Source organism: Oncorhynchus mykiss, chromosome 30 (assembly GCF_057628025.1).
Source record: "Oncorhynchus mykiss isolate SJ-2025 chromosome 30, ASM5762802v1, whole genome shotgun sequence".
Lineage (NCBI taxonomy): Eukaryota > Metazoa > Chordata > Actinopteri > Salmoniformes > Salmonidae > Oncorhynchus > Oncorhynchus mykiss.
In genome coordinates this window covers 29,454,810-29,470,690 of record NC_143051.1, presented here as the reverse complement: position 1 = coordinate 29,470,690, position 15,881 = coordinate 29,454,810, and the positions used below count along the sequence as shown (strand labels likewise).

The following is a 15,881-nucleotide window of genomic DNA, read 5'->3' as shown; positions in this document are numbered from 1 at the left end:
GTATTTTTACAAGAGTGGGGAACGCTGAAGGCTTCACTTTACATTATTGACAAGCTATTAGCAAGTTAGACAGACAAACCACGACATTTTCCCCTATTCCCAAGTCCCCACATAATGCATTGAGCTTAAAGTTACCTTGCATTCGCTATAAAGTTTATAGCATTCGCTATAAAGGTGATGGTCACGAAGATAACTGGAGATTTGAAGTGTTGCCCCCTTTCGCAGCAATTTCCTTTTCTTTTTGCGTGTACGGTAGAAAGGGTGGCCGTCTTCGATTACGTTTCCCTCAGCACTCTTGTAAAACCAAAAATACGACCGCATTTCAGATTTGGGTGACAAATCTCCCGAGTGCCGTCACTGCCTTCCGGCATGTTTTCACACAAAACAAAACCCACTTTGCATGCTCTGCCTGCGTCAGATTGTTGCTAACTTTGGTAAATGCTGGACAGTATTTACCGTGGGTTTTTCAAACCAATGTTTTAATGATAACTAAAATTTGAAATGGTAATGCTAACCATCTGGAATTTGACCATTGTTTATCGTGAAACTGGTAACTGTTTCATCCCTAGTTACGTCTACCCTTACTTTTTCAACCTCTGTACCACCAAGTGTTCTACTGTGATTTTAATATTGGGCAATTCCAGCATTAGGGATGTTATTTTTGCATGCAAAATTGCAATTTTATCTCACAGAATGGAAAAACAAAATATAAATTACACTTTTGATGTGTGTGTCTATAGCACCCCTTGGGGGGAGTGTAGACCTATAACCAAAAAAGCAAACTCTAAATATTGGCATGTTGGAGAAATCAAGGAAATAAGAGGTGTTGTGGATATTTGCCTACATGAAATGGACAAGCTTTTTGGCGAGACTGAACATAAACTCAGCAAAAAAAGAAACATCCTCTCAATATCAACTGCGTTTATTTTCAGAACTTAAGATGTGTAAATATTTGTATGAACATAACAAGATTCAACAACTGAGACATAAACTGAACAAGTTTCACAGACCTGCGACTAACAGAAATGGAATAATGTGTCCCTGAACAAAGGGGTGGTCAAAAGTAACAGTCAGTGTCACCAGCAAAGCACCCCCACACCATAACACCACCATGCTTTACAGTGGGAAATACACATGCGGAGATGATCTGTTCACCCACACCTCATCTCACAAAGACATGGCGGTCGGAACCAAAATTCTCCAATTTGGTCTCCAGACCAAAGGACAAATTTCCACTGGTCTAATGTCCATTGCTAATGTTTCTTGGCCCAAGCAAGTCTTCTTATTATTGGTGTCCTTTAGTAGTGGTTTCTTTACAGCAATTTGACCATGAAGGCCTGATTCTCCTCTGAACAGTTGATGCGCCTGTTACTTGAACTCTGTGAAGCATTTATTTGGGCTGGTAACTCCAATTAACTTATCCTCTGCAGCGGAGGTAACTCTAGGTCTTCCATTCCTGTGGCGGTCCTCATGTGAGCCAGTTTCATCATAGTGCTTGATGGTTTTTGAGACTGCACTTAAAGAAACGTTCAAAATTCTTGAAATTTTTCATCTTCATGTCTTAATAAAAGTAATGATGTGCTGTCGTTTCTCTTTGCTTATTTGAGATGTTCTTGCTATAATATGGACTTACCCTATTTGGTAAAAGACCATCTTCTGAATACCACCTCTACCTTGTCACAACACAACTGATTGGCTCAACTGCATTAAGATGGAAAGAAATTCCACAAATTAACTTTTCACAAGGCATACATGTTAATTGAAATGCATTCCAGGTGACTAACTCATGAAGCTGGTTGAGAGAATGCAAAGAGTGTGCATAACTGTCATCAAGGCGAAGTGTGGCTATTTGAAGAATCTCAAATATAAAATATATTTAGATTTGTTTAACACGTGTTTTGGTTACTACATGATTCAATATGTGTTATTTCATAGTTTTGATGTCTTCACTATTATTCTACAATGTAGAAAATAGTAAAAAATAATGAAAAACCCTTGAATGAGTAGGTATTCTAAAACTTTTGACCGGTAGTGTCAGATCAGAGGCAGTAGGGACGACCAGGGATGTTCTCTTGATAAGTGCATGAATTGGACCATTTTCCTGTCCAACTCAGCATTCAAAGTGTAACAAGTACTTTTGTGTGTCAGGGAAATGTATGGAGTGAAAAGTACATTATTTTCTTTAGGAATGTAGTAAAATGTATAAATACCAAAGTACATATACCCCAATAAACTACTTAAGTAGTACTTTTTAAAGTATTTTTACTTAAGGTACTGTCTACCACTGCAAATTTGTTAACATAATTTGACAGAAATAAGCTTTTTTTTCTGCAATCTTTTATTTCAGCTCATGAAACATGAAACCAACACTTTACATGTTGCGTTTTATATTTTTGTTCAGTATGATTGACTGAAAAACCTTATTCGAGACTTGGCCTCCTACTCTGTAATGGCCAAAATGCATTCAAATGTCTACTTTAACTGGGTTATTATGAACTTAACCTGTCAAAATGGGATCACAATTTGGGGGGCCACATAAAAGCAGGCGAGCCAAAAAATGGCCCCTGGGTCACACACATGTTGCAGACCCCTGCCAACTGTAGAGCTGCATGCACTAGGTTCAGCTGCATTGAGCTCTAGTATGATACCCTCCTACTGGAAATGTGTCCTTTTTTTAAATACATTCTCACACCTGTTGCCCATAAGGGCCAGCTGTTTGAGCTCCCCTGCTGTCAGCCAGCTCCCATAGCCGGCCATTCAGTTCACTGACTCTTGCATTAACGCTCACTCACTTCACCCCACTCAGTGGCTGTCACCAGCCCCTTATCCATAATGGATATCAGGGCTTTTACTGTCCAATCCATGTAATTAGTGCCAGCGTTCCCTTGTGGCAATTAACTGTACAGAACCCCTGCTGTTTATGCACTGAGGGAAATTAAATGTCTGTTTGTGGGTGCAGACTGCACACCAAGGTAGTTTGTGTATGTAGTTTGTGTGAAGGTAGTTTGTGTATGCGTGTGTGTGTACATGCTCCGAGCTAATTTGTGTATAGTCTATCTGTGTTTACATATTGTAAAATTAGACATTGGCATATTACATGGAAATTAATGTTTTTCTCATGAACTAAAACATAAGAGCAATTAATCTGTTGATACCCCTCAATTCAGCAGGCCTGGCATGATGCATCTCAATATACTAGCAGCCTACATTTTCTCTCCACGTCTCTGTGCTCTGTTAGAGCTTGTGAAAAGCAGAGGAGGTCAGGTGATCCTAGCTTCTAGTAGATAGATACACTCTTAAAAGCATCAGATTTGTCCAAGTGCCACTCCAGATTAACCTGGGATTGTTCACACACCCTCGATCTACGTTTGTTTCAAAGAAAGCCTGCCCCCTCAAGGGATATGGAAATGAAAGTCTGAAACTCGATGAAGGGAGCGCCGTGGTAGATTAGGATGGATTTTGGGCGACTTTTAGACTTTCGCTAATTCCAAAACCGCCATTTGCTTAAGTGGCATTTGGCCATCTTGGAGATTTACATGAATCCAGATGTAATCCTCCTTTCCTATCAAACAGTTTATCTTCCATTTCTTACTAAAGACATCACTTTGCACACTAATATTTAGGGGAGGGGGGACAATTGTAAACGGCGAAAGCTTTAAGGGGTGGTGAAAACAGCAGTTTATCCATATACCAAATTACCAATGCGTTTAAGTCATTAGATGTTTGACATATAGGGAGTTTAAAAAATGTAATCCATTTAGCGGGTATTTAAAAGATTAGGGGTAGCCACAACAGGAAGCTAACTGTTGGTCATTAGGGGCCTATGTACGGTAAGGATTCACATTTGCATCCGAGGTTGCTAGCGCCGGGACGCATGCAATGTTTCACATGAGCTTTACCAAGCTATGTAGCACTACTGTAGGTATTTCTTCTCTTGTAGATTTTTTTTCCCCAGAACATTTTTGAATTTGAAACACCAACTAAGGTAGTTGATTCTTGGGTAGGCCTCATCTATCAGAAAAGGCTAATTGAACTAATCATCAAAGATAATTTGACGTTGATTGCGGTTGCTTTTTTAAAGGAATGTAAAGTGTAGCATTTAGCCTATAGATGTAGTATAGTCAGTGTTCAGTGTAGCATAGCCTCTAGCCTTAATAAACCTAGAATTTGGCTAAATTTGTTGGACTGCTTTTTAATCAGTGCAGACACACTGTAATCTCTGTATTTAACCTCACTGACCCTGCCTTGCCTGTTGTCTGCTTTTCCTCTCCCTGTGTGACCCCAGTTGGCTGAGTACCGGCAGAGGAAAGCTCATGCCGACAGACAGAAGAAGAAGCAGAAGAAGAAAAAGAGGAGAGAAACAGACGACAACCCGGGTGGGGATGGACCGGGGAGAGGGGAGGCCGAGCAGGAGTTAGATCAGTCAGTGGGGGAGGGGAATGGGGGGGGGGTAGGAAGAAGAAGAGGGGAAGTGGACCCCCCTACCACAGAGTTTACCTTCGCCAGGACCCTGCACAGTGGTGAGACGGTCAAACACGACCAGACGTACACCATAGAGGTAAGGCCAAAAACTTCTCTACCATCCCTAACCATTGATTTACCATTTGAATTGAGCTTCTCCTAGCGTGCAGCCTTGCTTGATTTGGAGAGTCTACGTTGAAAAGACTATAGAAGAAACTGGCTTGGCTCAGTAGTGTGAAAAGGGATGAGAACTGCTACCTCTCCTGGCCCTGAAATTACAGTTTATTAAAATGATATTGGTCTTCTGCGCTGAATATATCACAAGGGTGAATTGATTGAGCTAATCAACCACTCATCAAGACCTAGATTAGATGGATCATGTATTTTAGTTCTAGGTTCTTTTTTTGCTGATGCTATGTTGAAGTAGCCTAATGTGTGTAGGGATACATTGTAAGCAGTAGTAGCCTATATTTATGTGGCTTCCTGTATTGTCCATACTGATCCTCAAGGGAAAGATCATGGTAACTTGAATCACAAATATGAATTAACACTAAATGTGCTCTTTACTTCTAAAGCATTGGAACAGTTTTTAAGATGCACATTTTAATTGCTTGGCTTGAAAAAGTATGATAATTTATGCACTCACTACTGTAAGTTTCTCTGGAAAGAGTATCTGCTAAATGACTAAGATGTACATGTGAAATGTTGAATAGAACATTGGATAATAAAATGCTGTCCAAACATGACATAAAAAGGTTTTGGTAATCACGCATATTCACTGCCTGATAAGGGATTCACATTTTGTTGCATAAAAGACATCGTCTGAATCCGTTCGAGCAGAATGAGCAGTGTCTCAAGTCTTAGATAACAGTCTCTAGAATCAACCTATGCGTTGCTATGAGCGACTTTTGTGAGTGCCGATTTTCAAAGGCGCAATATTGAAGCAGCGTTTCCCAAACTCTTTCCTCAGGGCCCTAAGCGGTGACCCTTTTGATTTTTGCCCTAACACTACACAGCTGATTCAAATGATCAAAGGTTGATTATTTGAATCAGCTGTGTAGTGCTAGGGCAAAAAACAAAACTTGCACCCCGTGGGGTCCCTAGGACCAAGTTTGGGAAACTCTGGGTTAAAGGGATGAACAGTGGAGCAGCCAATAAGTGTCCTTGTTAGTGCTGTGTTACCTCTTGATTTGCTGAATTTAACACCTGAGTTACAGCTGGCAAACTGCATTTCTTTTATTTATGTGAATATTGTTATTGTGCTAGAGGGTTGGGTTGGAGTATTCTTTCAACTTTGGTTAGATAATGAGCAAAATAATAACCAAAAAGATAAGTAAGGATTTGGTGAAAATGTTGTTCATACTTCTTTTCCAATCTCTTCAGACATTTCTCTATAAAGCTTAATTGCAAGGTTGCTCAATGATTCTCTCCCTCGTTCAAATGACCGTCTTATCCTGTCATTTTTAATATAGCTCGCCGATACATCATCAATGTGAAATAATTTCTGTTTCACAGACAGTCGGCAAGCCCCTCACAACCTTGAGCACATTCACAAGCATCAACCAGACTGTATGCACCATGCCACCCCCAACTCTGCACCTACACTGAACAATGCAAACTCCTCTCTTTTCTCCCTCCCTTCTGTTCCTTTGTACTACTTGTGTCACGAACCGCATTAATAGTTTTCATTCCCTCTTTTGCTGAAAACCACACAGTATTTCTTCTCTCCTTACCACCCGAATGTGACTAGGAAATGATGGGTTGCCGTGGCAACAGAATTGCCTTTAAACTGTTTAAGCCTCCTCATTCTTTGGTTGGAGAGCTTTGTGGCCTTGCAGCACAAAATGGACCCGGAGGTGATTGAATAGAGTGGCTGCTTCCTGTCTTTTCTTTTGGTGGTCGGTATTCTTGATGTATTGCTCAGCACTTTCTCCTACTGTATTTCTATAGGCATGCAGACATTTTGAGCAGCACCTGTTTGTCATGAATTTCCACTTCTGTCATTAATGATAACATTTTCGTAGGTCCAAGATGCTCATGAGTTTAGACTCATGCCTTTGAGTTCAGACTTATCTGAATCCATATTTGTAATAATGAGACTGATAAATGGGTCAAACATTTAGTTAAAACCATTTTGTTTTTAGTCTGTTTCTTCTCCAAACAATGGGTTTTCATTTCCAAGACAAAGGGTGTAATTGGCCCTGGGCGCACCATTGAATGAACACTGAGACGTTCTAAGTAGCCATACAACTTCCCTTGCAGAGAGGGGTTGCTGTGGAAACACCAGCTTCAAAGTGTTCCCCTCCAAGCCACTTGTATAGGCAGACTGGTTCACAGAGATCTGTGCGAGAGCTAACCATAATTCCATTGAAAAGAAGCTGTCTTATAAAAGTAGGTTGCACCCGGTTATTGAATGTGGCACCCCATGCTTCCAAAATGCCCCAATGAATGTAGGTCAAACGGGTTGACAGCATTTGGCATCGCCATAATTAACCCATTCTTCTCCCGAAACTGACCAGAACTGGCGGCACAAAGGCTAATCGGAAATGAGAGGACAATAGCCTTGTCATATCATGAACAGCAGAATTCTAACTGTACACTCAATATTGACCTAGGATGGGCTTGTTTTAGCTAAAACTGCATACTCATGTTGTGGTCCATCAGTTTTAACTTTGAAGCTTTGTTTTTCCCTATGCTTGTTTTTAAAATTATATTTAAAAATGTATTCATTTTTTGCCCCTTTTTCTCCCGAATTTCATGATATCCAATTGGTAGTTAGTCTTGTCCCATCGCTTCAACTTCCGTAGGGACTCAGGAGAAACACACCCTGCCAAGCCGCACTGCTTTTTGACACACCGCTCGCTTAACCCGGAAGCCAGCAGCACCAATGTGTCCGAGGAAACACCGTCCAATTGGTGACCGTGTCAGCGTGCATGCGCCCGGTCCGCCACAGGAACTATTGGCCTAATGCTCCATAAACTCGGACAATAAAAGCTCTCATTTAATTTCTCCTCGTCTTGCACCATGGTGTTCCAACTTTTAATCTTGGTCAAGTGAAATTAGCCCCTCTAGAATAGGCTCTAATGATCATGGCCATTATTCCATTGAAAAGGAGCTGTCTTATAAAAGTAGGCAAGAGTGCGATGGGACAAGGACATCCCGGCTGTCTAAACCCTCCCCTGACCCGTACGATGCTGGGCCAATTGTGAGCCACCTCGTGGGTCTCCCGGTCACGGCTGGCTGCGACACTGCCCGGATCGAACCCGGATCTGTAGTGACGCCTCTAGCATTTAGACCGCTGCACCTCTCGGGAGGCCCCATTCCCTCTGCTTGTTTGTGTGGGCCACTTGTACTGGTGACTATTATGGGGCCTATTATGGTCCTCCCCATGCAGGGTCTGATGAATCCTCTTCTTGTTTCCTATTTCAGCCAGATAGTGAAGTGTCCACCACAGCCGAAGACTACTCCTCCGAGGTGAGTTAACTTCGTCGTAGTTTACACCAGAGAACACTTTTAAATGGAGTTAATACACTGTACTTGAAGGGATAGTTCACCCAAATTGCAAAATGTCTTGTTATCGCACCTTAAACTATTTCCCCTAGTGGTTAAGGTTCAGATTTGACAGAGGGTAAGCTGATCTTAGATCTGTTAATAAGGTCCTTTGCTAGGATTAGTGTTACGGTTTGGGGCTTAGGTCCTTGGACAGGCCTGCCTTTTCCCAGGTTGCCTTTTGGAACAGGCAATGTGACTTGGCTAGCTTGTTGCCAGACACTCAGCTCCCCAAGTCCCCGTCTGGCATTTATCTGAACTTGACAAGTCAAAGTAGTCCCGTCGCACCTCACCCCCTCCCCTCTTCTACAGAGCCGCCATTAAAAGCTTTGCCTGTGACACCGAGTTTAACGGTTTGGAGAAGGCGACAGTCATTACTTTAAAGCCTGACATGGACGACAGAACCAAAATTCTAAATTGAATTATATCCTTCACTCTGTGCTCTGTACACCAGTGAACAGTGGGAAGCTGAACCATGAAATCTCCCTGCTTTACCAAACAGTATTGTGAATTAACAGGTGAATGGCTGCCTTGAGATGACCGAGAACCCAATGGAGACTTACAAGGAGTTTATCTGGGTACAGTACAACAATTAAATAGGCAACCAGCTACTGTCTTTTTTTTTTTTTTACTGTAACACTTTTGCTCTGTCTCCACACTGCATTCTGACCTCCTAACCCTGAGATTGTCCTCCGACTAACTCACTAACCAAGTTGCTTTTTATTCTCTACTGCTGGAATCCTCAGTGTGCGCTTGTGAAGTGATTTTGATTCAAGGCCAGGAACTACAGTGCAGCATTGTCCGTGGGCTGCTGCCGTCATACTTTAACTTTTACACCCCATTTTAACAGCAGAGATGGGGAGTATGGAATGGGGTCTGCTTGACATTCCAGATGTGTAAATTACTCTGGAAGTCAGACCAGAAAGAGGAAAACAGAGGGAGGAAGAGAAGTAGAAAGAGGGATTGGAGGATGGAATGGTGAAGTGGCTAGAGAAGAGGGCGTTGGACAGGGATGCAAGAGCTGTTCATTTGCCAAGGCACACGGGTAATCCTGCCATTTGCAGGCAGGAAGAGGGAGGGATGGAGGGAGAGAGAAAAGGGAGAAGGAGGGGACAGAGTGAGTGACAACAAATGCAGTGATTGACTGTTTCTGCTTGAGAGTAAAGAAGTAAAATCCTTCTGAGGAGGAAAAGAAGAGAGAGCGAGGTAGAAAAATGCAGAGAGTGTGACGGATTAAGCGAAGAGTAGTGAAGTACAGAGGTAAAGCGAAAGAGGGCACCATTATCAGCACCGTGCTCTTTAATGGCTGCCAGGTCTTTGGCGGTTTTGGATGTTGGCTAGTTAATTTCTACCATTCCCCTCAGTACTGTGATGGCCTTGGATGCTAACTAATGGCTTCAGTGGTGGTTTTGTAGGTTAGCTAAATGCTAAGCTAGCTACCATTTCCCCCTCCATTCTGTGTCAGTTTTGGATGTTAGGTAATTGCTAATCTAGCCACTTCTCCCCCCCCCCCACAACAGGAGGAAGTGGGCTCTGTTCAGCAGGAGGCGAGGGGTGGAAGTGTACAGGTCATGGAGGAAGAGCTGGCTGCCAAGACTCTGGCGGTAGAGGAGCTGAGCCGAGAGCTGGAGGAATTTAGAGTGGCTTTCGGCTCAGAGGGGGTACAACAGGTAATATGCGCTCTGTGTATGAAGGAATTAAGATTGGTAGTTAGAAAGTAGTAGATAACCTGCTTCACCTGTCATCTGCAACTGTTCATGAAACATTAACATTTGTTGTAGTGTGTGTTTATGAGTCTTAATTCATCAACCAGATTGCATAAGGGGTTGGCCTTGCTGAGCCCACACTAAGGGGCTGACCTTCATTTGAGGGTGCAGCTCTCATATTGATAATAATTTTGCTACCCAGCAGGAGTCACTGTTAAAAGTTATGATTAATATTTCCTTTTTTCACTTCTGTGGTTCTCTATTTCAATAATTTGTATAGTTTTGTAGTTTAGGCCTACTTATTTTCATTCTTATCTGTCAAGGAACCTATTTCTAAGCATGTATATACTGATATTCAGATTACAACTTAAATATATGAGATTTCTGTGAAGATCAAGTGAATTGTCAAACACACGGAACAAGTACATATAAACTATTCTTGGTATTTCCCTTTTCAATGGAATGCATCCCTTTTCTTGTTTGGTTTAAAAACATTGATTGGTGGTTGTATTACCATACATACTCCTTTAAATGGGGAGCATGGGTAGCCTAGTGGTTAGAGCGTTGCAAGTTCAAATCCCCGAGCTGACAAGGTACAAATCTGTCGTTCTGCCCCTGAACTGGCAGTTAACCCACTGTTCCTAGGCCGTCATTGAAAATAAGAATTTGTTCTTAACTGTCTTGCCTAGTTAATTAAAGGTAAAATAAAATAAATCACCTCTACCCTTAAATAACACAACTAGCTACTTCTGTTTTTGAGACCACATTTTGTCTTTATCAAGTCAAGCCAGTGTACTGTTTTCTTTGTCATACTAAAGTGTGACTTGTGAATCACTGATGTTTATTATGCAAGGTATACACACTGCACTTCTTTTTCTCCTCCAGCTGCAGGACTTCAAGGCTGCCTTAAAGCAGCGAGATGGCATCATCACCCAACTCACAGCCAATCTGCAGCAGTCTCGCAAAGAGAAGGACGAGGTCATGAGGGAGTTCTTGGAGATGACTGAGCAGAGCCAGAAACTGCACATTCAGTTCCAGCAGGTAAGACATCCTTGTCTAATCTATACACCACCACATTACACTATATCATATTATCCCACCCTAGTCTATAATACAAGAAGAAAACACTACCGTTCAAAAGTTTGGGGTCACTTAGAAATGTCCTTGTTTTTTAAAGAAAAGCTCATTTTTTTGTCCGTTTAAAATAACATCAAATTGATCAGAAATACAGTGTAGACGTTATTGTTGTAAATGACTATTGTAGCTGGAAACGGCAGAATTGTTTTAAAATGGAATATCTACATAGGCGTACCAGGGCCCATTGTCAGCAACCACTCCTGTGTTCCAATGGCACGTTATTAGCTAATCGAAGTTTATCATTTTAAAAGGCAAATTGATCATTAGAAAACCCTTTTGCAATGATGTTAGCACAACTGAAAACTGTTGTCCTGATTAACGAAGCAATAAAATTGGCCTTTAGACTAGTTGAGTATCTGGACATCAGCATTTGTGGGTTCGATTACAGGCTCAAAATGTCCAGAAACAAAGCACTTTCTTCTGAAACTTGTCAGTCTATTCTTGTTCTGAGAATGAAGGCTATTCCATGCGAGAAATTGCCAAGAAACTGAAGATCTCATAAAACGCTGTGTAATACTCCCTTCCCAGAACAGCACAAACTGGCCCTAACCAGAATAGAAATAGGAGTGGGAGGCCCTGGTGTACAACTGAGCAAGAGGACAAGTACAGTTTGAGAAACCGATGGCTCAAGTCGTCAACTGTCAGCTTCATTAAATGGTACCCGCAAAACACCAGTCTCAACGTCAACAGTGAAGATGCGACTCTGGGATGCTGGCCTTCTAGGCAGAGTTTCTCTGTCCAGTGTCAGTGTTATTTTGCCAATCTTAACATTTTATTTTTATTGACCAGTCTGATATATGGCTTTTCTTTGCAACTCTGCCTAGATGGCCAGCATCTCGGAGTCGCCTCTTCACTGTTGATGGTGAGACTAGTGTTTTGCAGGTACTATTTAATGAAGCTGCCATTTGAGGACTTGAGGCGTCTGTTTCTCAAACTAAACACTGTTTTCTAATGATCAATTAGCCTTTTAAAATGATAAACTTGGATTAGCGAACACAACGTGCCATTGGAACACACGAGTGATGGTTGTTGATAATGGGCATCTGTACGTAGGTAGTCCATAAAAAATCTGCTGTTTCCAGCTACGATAGTCATTTACAACATTAACAATGTCTACACTGTATTTCTGATAAATTTGACGTTACTTTAATGGACAAAAAATGTGCTTTTCTTTAAAAAACAAGGACATTTCTAAGTGACCCCAAACTTTTGAATGGTAGTGTGTGTGTGTGTGTGTGTGTATATATATATGTATGTAAACTCAGCAAAAAAAGAAACTGTCAACTTAACATGTATAAATATTTGTATGAACATAAGATTCAACAATTGAGGCATAATCTGAACAAGTTCTACAGACATGTGACTAACATATATGGAATAATGTGTTCCTGAACAAAGGGGGGGGGTGATGTCATGTCAGGCTGAGATGAGCGTTGAGATTGCCTGCAATGCACAGCATTGAGATTGCCTGCAATGACAACAAGCGCAGTTCGATGATGCTGTGACACACCGCCCCAAACCATGACGAACCCTCCACCTTCAAAAAGATCTCACTCGAGTACAGGCCTCGGTGTAATGCTCATTCCTTCGATGATATAAGCGAATTTGACAATCAGCCCTGGTGAGACAAAACTGTGACTCGAGCACAAAAAGAGCACTTTTTGCCAGTCCTGTATGGTCCAGCGACGGTGGGTTTGTGCCCATAGGCAGCGTTGTTGCCGGTGAAGTCTGGTGAGGACCTTTCTTTCAACAGGCCTACAAGCCCTCAGTCCAGCCTCTCTCAGCCTATTGTACTCTAAGTACTCCAAAGTAATTCTGCTTTGAAAGTTGATGATAAACTCACTTTTGAGAAAATTACCTTTGAATGTTTTGGTATCTAGTGAAGAGCTCTTTGTCTACTCCCATTCAGCATCGTTCACACTGTCTTAAGCTTTTGCCCCACCCATCTCGTTTTGCTCTCGGTGCGTTCAGAGCACGCACTTGATGCTCTGGCCGATGATTTGTTTAACTCCTGGATAACATGACAACAGTTTAACGAGCTCTGCTGGCAACAATTTAATTTGGCTTTTTTGCTGAAGTTTACTGACACCGGCCATATTCAACGGGTGTTGTACACTTTAGCTTAAGACATGTATCTAGCTCGCTAGCTAGCTAGGTTAACAGGAACCTAGCTAGGTAAACGACGTGTAAGATCACACATATCACGTAACGTTAGCTAACGCGCCAGCCAGCTAATGTTAGCTAGTTAAACAACAATGAACACAGTGCCAAATCATGTCATTACTACCCTGCATGAATCTGCTGGGAGCTAACCAACCAGATTCAATGCTAGCTAGCCAACATTGGGCTCTAACTAGCAAAGCAAATGGTTCTGGGATACGAATAGTACACATAACTTTAGCTAGGGAGCCAGCCAGCTAACATTAGTACAACATCTCTTTTAGCTATCATAAATCTAATTTTACTGAATTCGAAACTCGGTCCTCCAGAAAGTGGAGAGAAACACTTATGCAGCTCCACTACACAATACTTTTTTTTTTAAAAAGCAGCGTTTGACAGGATTACCATCAGGCTGACCAGCTCAAATAGACGGAAGCATTCTATATGGCAAACCAATCCTCTCTCCTCGGCTTGTCCAGCCCACTCATTATCCAGCCCATTCATTAGTGGGAAGGTTGCTGTCTGTTTCTGTGGTTTAACCAACAAGGCTCGTAATTTAACAATTTTATTCGTATTTACAGTTTTCATACAGGTTTGTAATTAAGGCACATGAAAGTTCACATGTTCCAGATGGCATTTCCACCACAAAAATGCATTTTGATAAAAAAAAAGAAGTTAAAATTGCTCACCTGTGAAGTCGGGACTTGCGACATGTGACCCGTTTCAGGAAACTAGGCATATGTACAGTACCAGTCCATAGTTTGGACACACCTACTCATTCCAGGGTTTTTCAATATTTTACTCATTTCTACATTGCCAAAAAAGTGTTAAACAAATCTAAATATATCGTTTCGCCACCCTTTGCCTTGATGATAGCTTTGCATACTCTTGACATTCTCTCAACCAGCTTCATGAGTTAGTCACCTGGAATGCATTTAAATTAACAGGTGTGCCTTGTTAAAAGTTAATTTGTGGATTTTCTTGACTTAATGCGTTTGAGCCAATCAGTTGGGTTGTGACAATGCAGGGGTGGTGTACAGAAGATAGCCCTATTTGGTAAAAAACCAAGTCCATATTATGGCAAGAACAGCTCAAATAAGCAAAGAGAAATGACAGTACATCGTTACTTTAAGACATGAAGGTCAGACAATGCGGACAATTTCCGGAACTTTGAAAGATTCTTCAAGTGCTTGCAGGAAGCAAAAACCATCAAACGCTATGATGAAACTGGCTCTCGTGAGGACCGCCACAGGACAGGGAGACTCAGAGTTATCTCTGCTGCAGAGGATACGTTCATGAGTGTTAACTGTACCTCAGATTGCAGCCCAAATAAGTGCTTCACAGAGTTCAAGTAACAGACACATCAACACCAACTGTTCAGAGGAAACTGCGTGAATCAGGCCATCATGGCGAAATTACTGCAAAGAAACCACTACTAAAGGACACCAATAAGAAGATACTTGCTTGGGCCAAGAAACACGAGCAATGGACATTAGACCGGTGGAAATCTGTCCTTTTGGTCTGAGTCCAAATTTGGGATTTTTGGTTCCAACCCGTGTCTTTGTGAGATAAAAAGTAGGTGAACGGATCTCCGCATGTATGGTTCCCACCGTGATGCACGGAGGTGTTGTGATGGTGTGGGGTTGCTTTGCTGGTGACACTGTCAGTGATTTATTTCGAATTCAAGGCACACTTAACCAGCATGGCTACCACAGCATTCTGCAGCGATACGCCATCCCATCTGGTTTGTGCTTAGTCCCACTATCATTTGTTTTTCAACAGGACAATCACCCAACACACCTCCAGGCTATGTAAGGGCTATTCAACCAAGAAGGAGCGTGATGGAGTGCTGCATCAGATGACCTGGCCTCCACAATCACCCAACCGCAACCCAATTGAGATGGTTTGGGATGAGTTGGACCACGGAGTGAAGGAAAAGCAGCCAACAAGTACTCAGCATATGTGGGAACTCCTTCAAGGCTGTTGGAAAAGCATTCCTAATGAAGGGGCTCCCGAGTGACGCAGCGGTCTAAGGCACTGCATCTCAGTGCTAGAGGCGTCACTACAGCCCCCGGTTCGATTCCCGGCTGTATCACAACTGGCCGTGATTGGGAGAACCATCGGGCGTTTGCAAAATTTCGGTATCCTTCCCTAGTTTTCCATAGAACCTTGTTGGAATATTCCTTTAATCCTCCAACCGGGATTTCTGAAAAACCGGGGAATTTGGGGAAAGTTACTGGAATTTTGCAACTCTAGGTTAGACATACCTGTGCTAGTCCTATGCAATCTTATTCTGTCTCAAGCTTTACCCTGCTCTATCAACATTTAATGGATTTTTATTACCCTTCTAATAATTATACAACAGATGTGGTGGTGATATTGTTGTTTTCCCCAATTTTCATGGGAACATGAACACCCTCTGGTTTGATTGACAGCTGCAGGCAGGCGAGACACTGAGGAACACCAGCCACAGCAGCACAGCACAGGACCTCCTGCAGTCCAAGCAGCAGCTTGTCCAATACCAGCAGCAGCTGGAGGAGATGGATGGCCAGGTCAGAGCGCAGCAAATGATGAGCAAGGAGCATCTGCTGCATGTCAGCCAGCTCCAGCACCGGCTCAACGAGGCTGAGATGGTGAGACGGCTGCGTATTTGGTGTTAGTCAATGCCTGTCATTCAGGTGAAAATGTCTGCTTGTATGAAATGTATTGATCTATTCAATGGATCTCTTTTAAAGGTGGTTGATTACAGGGTGCATTTTGAAATCTGATTACATTTCTTACTATTATTAGCTTATTACCTTACAAAAACATAATTTAGTTAAGGGCTGTTTTGTAGAAGTTTAAACCGTTTTAGTATGAGATTTGAAA

The 15,881-nt window shown here is 42.1% G+C and overlaps 1 protein-coding gene across 24 annotated transcripts in view; it reads left to right on the top strand.

The window, feature by feature from the left end:
- Nucleotides 1-15,881, top strand: part of LOC110488241 (A-kinase anchor protein 9) — a 124,850-nt gene that overhangs the window by 16,384 nt on the left and 92,585 nt on the right. For 22 of the 24 annotated variants that reach the window (XM_090227995.1, XM_090227982.1, XM_090227993.1 and 19 more), the window contains exons 2-7: nt 4,286-4,558; nt 7,891-7,935; nt 8,529-8,588; nt 9,531-9,680; nt 10,602-10,757; nt 15,449-15,646. In XM_090227995.1, the coding sequence (XP_090084121.1) occupies nt 4,286-4,558; nt 7,891-7,935; nt 8,529-8,588; nt 9,531-9,680; nt 10,602-10,757; nt 15,449-15,646 (882 nt within the window). The remainder of the gene's footprint in view (nt 1-4,285; nt 4,559-7,890; nt 7,936-8,528; nt 8,589-9,530; nt 9,681-10,601; nt 10,758-15,448; nt 15,647-15,881) is intronic. The other 2 variants (XM_090227996.1, XM_090227976.1) reach the window with 1 other exon arrangement.